The sequence below is a fragment of the Agrilus planipennis genome, unplaced genomic scaffold, assembly GCF_000699045.2.
Source record: "Agrilus planipennis isolate EAB-ADULT unplaced genomic scaffold, Apla_2.0 scaffold83, whole genome shotgun sequence".
Lineage (NCBI taxonomy): Eukaryota > Metazoa > Arthropoda > Insecta > Coleoptera > Buprestidae > Agrilus > Agrilus planipennis.
The window spans coordinates 648,517-661,187 of record NW_020438895.1 but is presented as its reverse complement, the minus strand read 5'-3'; the positions used below and the strand labels follow the sequence as shown (position 1 = coordinate 661,187).

At 33.6% G+C, this 12,671-nt stretch overlaps 1 protein-coding gene across 2 annotated transcripts in view; it reads left to right on the top strand.

Moving 5' to 3' along the window:
* LOC108734351 (probable serine/threonine-protein kinase tsuA) overlaps positions 1-12,671 on the top strand; it is a 20,008-nt gene that overhangs the window by 2,843 nt on the left and 4,494 nt on the right. Inside the window, exon 2 of one of the 2 annotated variants that reach the window (XM_018465882.1) lies at positions 7,486-8,701. In XM_018465882.1, coding sequence (XP_018321384.1) covers positions 7,486-8,701 — 1,216 coding nt within the window. Of the gene's footprint in view, positions 1-7,485; positions 10,319-12,671 lie in introns of those variants that run through there. The other variant, XM_018465881.2, reaches the window with a different exon arrangement.

Here is a 12,671-nt window from a genome sequence, read left to right as displayed (position 1 = left end):
TGATTTTTTTATCAAAATTCTATATTATTATTTAATTTCTTTATTATACCGCCACCACCAATAGTATACCACGCATAGTATATATCATATCATCTAGCACAGAATATAATTGCAGTGCATAATTAGTGAAGTCAAATGGCAAGATATTTGATGGACAAACAGTTTCACTTATTGTACTTATATGAAAAAATGTGCCAGACTTACACTCAAGCACACAAAATAGCACTCACTTACGGTTAAGCTCATTATGTTTGTAGACAGTAAATAACGAAATTATGTGTAATTCCATTTTAAGACAACTTTCTTCGAGGGAAAAATCTTTCAGTTTAACACATAATACATTGATACGCACATGTCAATAATATGTAGATTTAAAATTTTTCTGTTAATCTATTGACAAGCCAACATAGCCCTAAATCAAACTGAAAGGTTATCGTTTAAAAAATCTAAGTAACAACGCGTTTTCTCTAAGACAAACAACGGCGGGACGAACAACCTTTATTTAAAATATCAAACGTTAAGAAAAATTCGTAACCCATTATAACACATTTGTAAAATGGAGATTATCGTGACCTGTGAACACCCACTTTCTCGAGTCGTGTATAATATTATTTACAGTAAATGAAGTTGTAGATGTTGCACAGATAGAAGATTCAGCTAGGTGGGTCAGACATTGGCATTCTGATTTTAATTAGCCTTTTCGAATCAGGTTTTTCTGTCATCATGTCGGACGCGACATAATCAGTTCCTCGAGAACAAAATAAATAAATAGTTTCATTTGGTATTAGGTATTTGTTTAAGAAAGAAGGGTAGGTGGATAAAACGAAGCTTTACCGTGCTTTACAGGGTGAGAGATAAGGTCGAAAGCTGAGTTTCCTTACAGCCCTTTCTTACGAACAGGGAGTTATATGGCGAAGCCATTAGGGGACAATTACTCTAACTTACTGCAATTTTAACAAAATATTTAACACATATATAATATGTATACCTTCCTACTAATTATTTATTTATTTTTATTTCAATAGGATTGTTAATTTTTACATATTGTGGTAGGTACCATTAAAGCAAACAAATCTAGTCATTTCTTTTTGCTATTTGAAACCTTCTTTAACCAATTGAATTTTCCCTACCTTGCAGTATTGAAAATTAACTAATATTCGGGTAGTTCTCTAAACCATCAGGGTAAGTGTAAGTGAAGACCCGCCTCACCATCCTAACTCACTTCTGATTCGCTTCTATTGATTTGTAATTGCTAATTGACCTACTAACCGAAGTGTAGATTGGATACAAATCACTTTTCGTAATTCCTATACGTTCTTGTACGTATATATTAGAATGAGTTATCAATTTTTAAATTTTGTGACAACTTTTAAAACATAAACTCATGGAATAAAAATTAAAATCATTTATTATCAAGGCCGTCCATCAAATCGATACGACTACTAGTTGTAGATTCGATTTTCTAATTGTAAGGAAGTTTCCAATTTATTTATTGTACAATTCGATTCTTTTTAAACTTTCACACACTTTTACGTTCTCACCAATTATATACAAGTATTTAAAGCTCTTCCAACTTCTAGTATTCGTTTTCTTTTTTTATTACTGAAATATGAGATATTAACTGCACAAATACGTAAGTACAATGTAAATGTTTCGTTTTGATTTACTTCTTTTTACGTGATCATAAATGTATTATTGTTTTAGAAGTCTCCACACTATTAAATGCCTAAATTCAATTGTTTGTACTTTTTTTTTATAAACTGGACCTGAATTTATTCTTCATAAAATGTGTGTACATATTGAGTATACAATTGCTAGCTCACATCAGTGTGTTTGTTTTCAGTTAGAACCATTTTTTTTTTCATTCACAATCTAGTCAAAATATCTCTCCTTTATTTCTGATCGTCCAAAAACCCTGATCATAAACCATATTTCTTACGAAATTACCATTACTTGCTGCCACTACCCCCTACATATTTCTAAAAATAACTTTTCTACTTATTATAGTAACTTTTTTATCTTTAAATACAATATAGATCCTTCAGTACCACTTGTTTCCATTATGGTCTTATCGCTTCTTGTTTAGGGTATTCTATTTATTTGGGGGGGAGGGGGGTGTCAAAACCAATAACGCCCCTAGGTACGCGCCTATTCTATTACATGCAATTACGAAAGGACGGCGTCGTCTCTTGAAAAATACATCGTGGTATAAGAAAACTCGTACAAATTCCTTCAGTCATCTTTTCACGTAAAGTTATCAAGTGATATAAGCCCAATAAATGCAATTTAAAGCTTTCGATTTCACTTTTTCTGAAAAGACAAAACGTTCACCAAACATAGAAATTACGCAACTGTCAAAAACATTTGAAAACGTAACATTTCTCGAAGGAATTAATTTGCTTTAGTTAGATCAAAATTCCCAACATGATGGTTATCATAAAAATATTCCAAAGGAGCTCATTATTTACTCGTGCTGTTAATTACACTTTATGTCACTAAATATAAATTGCAACAAGAAGCGCGCAAAAATACTGTTCCAGTGATGGTATTCGTAAAATGTGGAAATCTACGTTTTATGTGAAATGGTTGATTTATAACATTAAAAAATACCGTAAAACATTTCGTTACGCAATAAAATAAACATACTACAAAAGAGAAAGCGTCTGAATGCGTCACATTAATATAATAATTGTTTAATTGGATATACGAGGGTGGATTGATAAGTTTCCGGCCTGACCAAGAAAAACAAGGTTTTTAAAAAATTTTTTTTTTTATTTCTCAACATAATCTCCTCCAAGGCTGATACATTTCTCATAGCGGTGTTCCAGTCTATTAATGCCATCTCTATAGACTGATTCGTCAAGCTCCTCAAAATAACCATTTACAGCTTCGATTACTTCTTCATTGTCCGCAAATCTCTTACCGCCGAGCCATTTTTTGAGATTAGGGAACAGAAAATAGTCACTCGGGGCTAGGTCTGGAGAGTAAGGAGGGTGCGGCATCAATTCAAACTTTAGATCGTTGATTTTAGCCGTCGCAACGATTGACGTGTGCGCTGGTGCGTTATCGTGATGAAACAAGATTTTTTTCTTCGCCAGATGAGGTCGTTTAATTTTCACCTCGTGGCTCAAACGTTGCAATAAGTCTGCGTAGTATTGACCAGTGATAGTATTACCCTTTGCAAGGTAATCAATGTATATAATACCTCTTGCATCCCAAAAAACAGTAGCCATAACCTTGTTCGCCGAAAAAATTGTTTTTGCCTTCTTTGGAGTTGGTTCCCCTGGTCCAATCCACTGTTTAGACTGTTCTTTGGTTTCAGGAGTGTAGTGGTGGACCCACGTTTCGTCAACGGTTACGAATCGACGCAAAAATTCGCTTGGATTACGCTTATACAATGACAAATTTGCGGTAGAAATGTTTTTTCGAATCAATTTTTGGTCGACTGTTAGCAAACGCGGCACCCATCTTGCACAGAGCTTTTCCATATGCAAATGTTGGTGCAAAATATGTTGCACACGTTCATATGACATCTTACAGGTCTCAGCTATCTCACGCACTTTCAATCTGCGGTCTCCCAGCACTATTTGATGAATTTTTTCGATCATATCTGGAGTTGTGACCTCAACGGGGCGTCCTGAGCGAGGCCCATCAGAGGTGCTCACACGACCCTTTTTAAACTCGGAAACCCACTGCTTAACGGTTGAATATGACGGGGAGGATGTCCCCAGTGTTGAGTCCATCTCTTTTTTAATTTCCTTCGGCGTTAACCCCTTCAAATAAAAGTATTTGATGACAGCACGATTTTCCTGCTTTTCCATTTTTACGAAAACCACAGAGGCGTCTTGTTCAGCGTGCTGTCAAACCTACACTAGCAAGGAGATCGGGCTGAAACTATAGCTACAAGCTATCCAAGGATGGTACTATAGAATGTCACCTCAAGGTAGGCCTAGTGGCGTCATCTCTTGGTTAGGCCGGAAACTTATCAATCCACCCTCGTAGTTAAAGTTAGTTCGGTCATTCGTTTTAGCAAAAACGAGGAATCCTCCACCCTTCTACATAGTTAGTTAGTTAAAGTTCAAAATTGTAGAAAATATGCCTTGATATATTATTATCCGACTATGAATTTTAAATTAGAGATTGTGTAGCTCAGGTTGACATCTATCGATTTGTTATAATGAATAGTCAGAAAAAAAGGCCAGATATAAATGTCAAACTTTAACATTTTTGATTTCTTTTAGAGTAAAACAAGACTATTTTGAACATTAATAAAAACTTAGTCCCATCTCTTTCACATGGATTGCAGTGTTAACCATATAGATATGTATGTGCTTAGCTGTTTAAGGTCTATTTGCAATACGACGTGTGGTCTTAAATTTTACAATTACCATTTTTAATTTGCACGTTGTTATCGTCAAGCTTGTAATTATCTTTATGTTTGTACATAAAAGTACATTTTATTAAAAGTCACACACGTTTCGTTGTAAACCAAATGCGGAACCAAATTTTATTATTTTTATGACCCTTGCGTGAATATTTTCATTTCTTCATACATGCAATAAAAGAATAATTGGTACTAAAAAGTGGCTGTATGCAAGTAAATGTCAACACTGCCATAACAATTACTTTATTTCAATGGCATTTTAAAAAAGATGTGTTATTTGAAGGACGATGTCTTTATTAAGGTTTAATCTGGAATAAGCAAATAATACTCGTAAGCTAAGTCAATTCCGACTAGACTTTATAAGGGGAATGTCTCGTGTTGCTTGTGGACTTCATGCGGCAGATGAGAGACATGCCGCTAGAGGGATTTCCCCGTGGATTCCCCATTAGAACCTCCACAAAGAAATTAGCGATAATGAAGTGAGATATACTTTTATGCCTCATCAGCCGTCTAGTCTATGTGTGTCTTTATGGATTTATAATAATATAACAACATCCTGTTTTATAACAAGTTTATCCTTAAGGATAATGATGATATTACTGCTTTTGAGTATTTCTTTTAATGTCTGAAGAAAATTGTGATTACAGCTACATTGAAAAGGTCGTGTATGTAGTAAAATACAAATTTATAATCATAATTAACCGTTTAATAATTTATTCTAAACTTGTCCCAGCTTTTAACAATAGAAACAACAATATAGTACTGCGTGGGGCGTGTAATGTCCTGCCTTACAAGATTTTATGTCATATTTCTACTATTATAATATTTATGATTCTTGGATTGTTGTTATTTGTTGTTACTGTTGTAAAATGGGTTAAGGTGTAATGAAGGTACTTCATTTGCAGAAGACGGTTAGCATTTTTATTACGAAACAAAATACCTACTGCTGATGTGATTTTTTTATGTATGATGAAGACAGACGTTATGGAGAAAGTTTTGGCCTGTTTGGCAAGTGCCTAGTGCAATTTCTCTCTCCATATTATTCATTCTTAACATCCATCGGTCATGAAGGTCATAATAACAACGTATAAATCTGTAATTAACTTTGTTATTAATTGTCATCCATCTAAAAAAAAATACCGCGCTGTTAAAATCATCATTCCTTTGTTTCAATTTCATTATCTGCAAGCAGGAGAGGGTGGAGTAGAGTTGGCACTATAATAAATTAAATAGGTATATCGATAAATAGAAAGCTTACATGTTCAAGGTTATCATTTATAAATAATAATTAATTAAAAGTGCGTATACCATTTATTATAATGAGGAGATTTTTGGTTATAAGTTTTGGGAGTTATTCGCTTCAAAATTGTAAAAATATAATATTTTCGGTATATAAATTTGTTTACAAACAAAGGGGATTTTCATTGGTCATAATACAAAAATTGCTTTATATTCGGAGTGAAAAATGTCATCAATACGAGTTTGAAAGAAGAAAGTATTGCTTCCACCACTTTACATTAAACTTGGTTTGATCAAACAGTTTGTAAAGGCATTTCGACTTGACCAACGCTGATTATTCCATGTTTAGATATCGAGGTCATGATTTATATAGGTTTTAAGCATATAAAAAAATCGTAAGGACACAAAAAATTACTTTTTAAGAAAAAAGTCAATTCAAAAATCACGTTTTTTTTGTTTATTTTCGATTTTTCCATGCTTTAATATTGTCGGAGGTATTTTTAACCAACACCATCGAAAAGAGCATCGTTAAAAACATAGAAACACTGGTTATCGAATATTTTTTCGTCGCACTCATTACGTGGCAAGGGTTCAAATGGAAATGTGTTCTCTGAGCATTTATGGGTTAATGTGACGTGGTATAAACCATAGGCATATCGTTTTCTATTACTTTTAAGACAATTACGACAAATATTAACAATTTAAGAAAAAAACTTTTCAAAAACAGAATTTCGCAGACCTGTGTTATCAGTTAAAAATTAATTGAAAGCTTCATTTCCCAATTTCTATTTTTCAACGCACTTTTACCGAAAGCCGAAATATTGTATCAAATCTGTCAAAAGGAGCATTTATATATTTACATATACCGATTTAATATCTGGAATTTATGTAGGTACCCTATATACATATAAAAGTATGTATTCTCTTTGTGCTTCTGTACATTCTGGATCGCACAGGTTGCCAAATATTAATTGTAAGCAGGTCTGCTAAAGCTGTTCCGGTTTTAGAAATTTCTCGATTCAGCAGAATTGAATCCATCAATGGAAAGTGAAAACTTAAAACCGATACTTCGCTTTTACCTTACGGCAGTGAAATTTTTCCTTAAAACAAGTTGCACTTCATTGAAATTCTTGTTGCAGGTGGTCGATTATCTTACGCATAGGTATTGTTGTCATTTGTATATGTAGGAACAGACCTCAACATGTGTGAAAATGTCTTTTTCTTCTTCTGACATAAAATGTTAATTTTCCTTAATGCAAAGCTATTTGTGTTAATGGAAATCGTTTAACGCTACGGCCTTTAAACCATTTTTTAGTCAAATAAAATAAGTCGAAGTGGTCTGTATTCTGTCGAAACTGCCAGACGCGGATCGCGATTTCGATCTTTTTGGATCTCATCAGCGCGTCGTAGGCAGTTCCGACAGAACACAGACCAACTTTTACCTGTTGTCTTAACAGCGCGTTTTAGAAAATACTACAAATGGCGCAGTAAACGCCATCTGTAACACATCGTGTAGTATTTTCTAAAACGCGCTGTTAAGACAACAGGTAAAAGTTGGTCTGTGTTCTGTCGGAACTGCCTGCGACGCGCTGATGAGATCTAAAAAGATCGAAATCGCGATCCGCGTCTGGCAGTTTCGACAGAATACAGACCACTTCGAATTATTTTATTCGATTAAGCTAACGTGCCTATCACGTTGAGGTTGGCTACGCCGGGATTCGTTTTCAACAAGTAGATGTCCACACAAGTAGACCTTGTTGGAGTACACGTAATCCTAAAATGTAGCATCGTGTTACAGATGGCGTTTACTGCGCCATTTGTAGTATTTTCAATTTTTTAGTCAATTGTACATTTTATTGCAGGTTCACGTTTTCCTGCTTCTAGTCATTCTTCAATCCGTCTCAAAATGTGAGCAAGTTTCTAATGACATTATATCCAAATCGTTAAATACTAAATCTGACGCAAATCTTCGCCGGGCGTTGTTGAAAGCTTTACAAGAGTTAGAAAACGAAGATAAGAAGGATGCGTCAAATGATAATTATGAAGAGAAAACCTTACAAAAAGCCAAGGCATCCATCGTCTCTGTCATCACCGATTCGTTTGGAAACAGCAGATCTATTACAGCAACCCCAAGTCCTTCATATGTACGATATGTCACGAAAGCACCCCAAAACGATAACATTTCACTACATCTTTCTTCAAAGCTGAAATTGGCTAAAGAGGGTGAAACCGAATCTAATTTACTAACAAGTGCCAGTCAAAACATCGTCTTTTCGGGAATTGATAATAAAATAAGCGAACAACACACTAGAAGTGCAATCAACAGGGGCAACAACAATTTAATAGTGTCCAGTGAGAAGATACCCAAAAAGGACACATTTAGAGCCTACACAACAAGATCTACAACAACCACCTCCACGACAACCACCATTCAACCACCTACTTCATCAACTGAAGAGCATGAAGCAAAGGTGGAAGACGTTCAATTCTTTCAAGCTCCTTTAGTTGCAGCGTTCACCGTCCATCAAGACGAAAAAGGACTTCCTAAAAAAGTGGAAGCCATTTACAAACCCTCCACCGAAAGTCCTCTCGATAAACAATCTAAAAACGACCAACTAAAGAAGAATTTATATGCCCAACAACAGCAGGAGATTACACGTCTTCAGTTAGCGCTTCAACTCAAGCAAGAAGCTCTTAAACAACAACTGTTGGGTTTTCCAAATCAGGATCTTTTATATCGTCAACAGCAACTACTTCGTGAACAGCAACTTACCAACGAAGAGACATTAAAACAATTAGAAAATAAACAACCTCCTGCGCCGCCTTCTTTAGGTCTTCAAAGCCCATCTTTCCCCATCTCCCCAAACAAATTCAAAAACACACAAAATTTTTTCGGAAATAACCCAGCTGAAGTTTCCATCCAGCAAAGTATTTCATCAGTTCCATCAAACGATTTCTTTTTACCAACAATTCCCCCATTTTCTCCAACAGCACCGCCTTTAATAAATAACCCTCCACAACTTTCATCCTTCTCCAACCTTCCCCAATCTCAACCAATTTTATCCTCTTTTAACAGTGGTGGGGTATCTCTGATCCCCAGTATATCGTCCTCGTACAAAGAAAGCAGTTTCTTTACCGGGCCCACAATTTACAGTCAGCAACAGCTCCCCGATAAAGAACCCGTTAACTTTTTAAGAAGGCCAATATTGCCTTCTCCATCTGATCAAAATTTATCTCCAATTTTAAATACACAGTTGACACCACCCGTTAACGTTGGACTTGGTAACAAATTTTCCCTATTTAATAATAACAGGCCATTAAGAAACGAAGGTTTAAATAACGTGAGAGTTCCTTTGCAAAACTTCAATAACAACGGTGCAATTAGTCATGGTAATTTCAGAGGAAATATCGATAATAATTACCGCCCCATTATAAATAATCAATTGAATCATCTGTTGAGGCAATCTGGTATAGCGGAAACAAAGCATGCTGAAGATTTTAATATCGTTTCGAAAGTTTTATCATTGGAATCGTCAAAGTACAATGCTTTAATTGGTAATAGCTTTAATCAACCCTTTTATCATACCCCTTAAGTCATAAACAATTACAAGTTATTCATTATTGTGAATAATGAGTTAAAAAAAACGGAACGATATGCTTAGTGTTAAGTACAAACACCTACCATACAAATAACTTATCATTTCAATAAGATAAGAGAATTTATAAAAAATACAATAAATACCGTTTGGAAGTCAAATAAATTTTAAAGGTTTTCTCTTCCTCGAGAAAAAATGACTGACTTCATTACCATATTTATATATATATATATAAGTCTAATCTGTTATATAGTTTTTGTAATATATTATGTAAATCTTTCAAAAAATGTTGTAAAATTTATGGATTTTTAATTTTCCCATTCCGCAGAAATAGACCCTTAACAAAGTACTGTTTTCTCAAACACTCGTTTTATTAAAGCAATAAACAAAGTTTAAGACCTTTATTAAATATTGTATAAAGTCACTTAGTCTCTAGTTTTCACCTAGTAATTCATAAATATGGTTTTAAATAATTTTTTGTAAACAGAAAGCCTTGAATATAGCTCGAAAAAGCGCGAGATTCCCCTAGGTGATATTGACTACGTCACGAAAATCTAAACCTCCCGTCCTTGTAACCACACATGGTATTTTTGAAGACCCCCTCCCCCTGATGGGTTACGTAGTATGGATACGTTCCCTCATCAGCGTTATTTACTCCACCTAGCTTTTTCTAAACTTAAAATGTAGTATTTAATTTAATTTCATGAAAAAGATTACCTGGATCTCTGGCGCCCTTAAGCGATGCTTTACTGTGTCACCCCCCCCCCCGTAGGCTATTGAACGTATGGTTATCTCGTGAATATGGAATAATAATATTCATTTTAAACTATGTAAAGCACTCATTTCGAAATAGCATTATGTAAAAATATGCAAATTCCAATATTCTGTAAAAATTTAGTACTTCATAAATTAATGATCAATTTTGACTAGGACTATAAAAAGATTTTGAGGTGATGAGAATGTGTATAAAAACAATAATTTCTAAAACGAATTATTGTCATTATTATCCAATTTGTAGTACACTTCGTGAAAAAGCAATTACCGTTTAATAGTTTCATATTGCGAAGTAATAACAAATAATTTAAATTTCAATAAAAGAAAAATAACGCCCTCAATTTATAATTTCCTATTTCATTTATCATTTAATGCGAAAATTGCAACGAGAAATGTTAAATATAAGGTGTTAAGACGTGACATCCGTGGGAAACAACGTGTTGTCATGTTAACAAATCTTATATAAATTGCCGGCAATGACTATTACACCTTTCATATTTGCAAAAATGTTGACCAAAAAACATTTCATCGCATTATTCCTTACATTCATCTTATATTTTGTAAGTTATTGATAAAATTCTAATTAATATCCAATAAAATCATATACCTACCTACATATAAATTAAATAATTACGATTTGTAAAGGGTTTTCATGGTGCAGGTTTTTGGAGATGCCGTAATACCTTTAAAATACTGCACAAAAAATCCCAAAACCTTTGCTTCGTGTAGAATGAATTATATCTGGAATGACACCATACAAGACTTTGTATCGGTCCTAGATCTATCTCTTAATATCGATTCCACGCATGAAGATCCAAAATCCATCACTTTAAAAGTAGTTGGAAATAATTTGGTATGTATCTACCTAAACTATTCAATTAAAAAATTCAATCGTAAACTAATAACACATCTTTACCAGTTCCCACCATACTTTTCAATGTTTAATAATAAAACAAATGGATACGTAGCAGAACTTTTTGACATTTTTCAAGAAAAGATAGGATTTAAGTAAGTTAAAAATACATTTTCCGATATATGAAATTATAGTAACTTTTATGAAAGGGTTGATTTAAATGAAATGGATTACCAAAGTTGTTTGGAAGCAGTTGAAAATGGTTCCGCTGATTTAATGTTAACTGCTGGAGTCGTCAAAGAAGGATCCTATAACACCAAGTTAATGCAACCGTTTATTAAAAGCTGGTATACATCCTATTAAACTGATATGTTTGAAAAATGTGTTAGTAATTTAAACGAATAATTTAAGGTTCAAACTCTATTTCAAAAGTTTTGGATGGCAACCGACTTCAATGTATTACTTTATCACTTTAACCCCTACAACTTGGTTAGTCATTGGGGCATGTGTTATAATCTTATGCATCGTTTTGTGGGCAACACTGAAACTCCTGGCTAAGTTGGAAAAAAGGCAACGAAATATATCCCTCGCAAGTTGTTTTATAGCAACTATAAGTGGATATTTGAATCAAGGTATTTACAATCTGAAATAAACACCGCTAGCAAAATGGTAATGATAATGGAAATGATGTGATATATGACCTATGTTTTAGGTTTTGAATTTAGGGTGCAAAATGCTTCTTATAGAGTTCAAATAATGACATCGCTTTTATTAGGGTACGTTATCGCAACTGCTATCAGTGCCAATTTGGTGGCGAAAATAACAACATCCTATGAATATTTTCCAATTAAAGCGATTCACGAATTGGAAAATCAACATAAATATGGTTTGTGTATTCGAACTGCAAGTTTGGCGTATAATACTTTTTCACGTTATGTACGTACCTATCGGTGTATTTCATGTAGGTAACATTTTAAATAATAAATAATAAAATTTTAGGAAGATGGTAAAAAGCTCCTTTTAGACAAATGGGTAAATATCGTAAACGTACCAGAATGTGGAAATGTTAATCAAGATGATGCACTTGCAACTAAACCGTGTAGGGATAACTTGTTTCTTTTAGAAAATGTTGTGATAATGGAATATCTTTTGGATCACAATCTTTTTTCCTGCGAAATAACGGAGTTACCACAAAAGTTATACAAATCAGACAATTCAATAATACTAAATAAGTTTGCAGAACGCAGACTCAATAATACACTAAATATAGTGTAAGTAATTGTATTTATTGTTGATAGTAATTTTATAATATTTTATTGCTAGATATCTCCAACTGTTGGAGTCTGGAGTACGCAATCGAATAAAAAACCAATGGTTGCAAAGAAAAATTCAGGAAGACAATAAAAAAGTATTATCTCCCGTCACTATGGAACATATGAGGGGAATTTTCATTTTAAATGTATTTTTTATGTGCATTAGTTTAGTGGTTTTGTTATTTGAGATATTGGTGTTTAACGCGAACAATAATTCAAAATCCACAAAACCAAAAAAGTTGCAAAAAATTATAATAAGCAAACCATAATTGAGTACCATTAAGTTTAACTTTATTTGGATAAATGCACCATTGCACCTACATTGCAGCTGTCGTTAAAATTTTGTAATTGTTCTTTTCACAAGTCACAGTCGAAATGTAATAAAAACTATTTCGGCTTCCGTCGTTTTATTTTTTGTATAAATAATAATCTAAACAAATTATTAAAACATTAATATTAATGCTTATTAAATTCAGGGTGTCGGTAGGAAAATACTTGTGAACAAAACGATG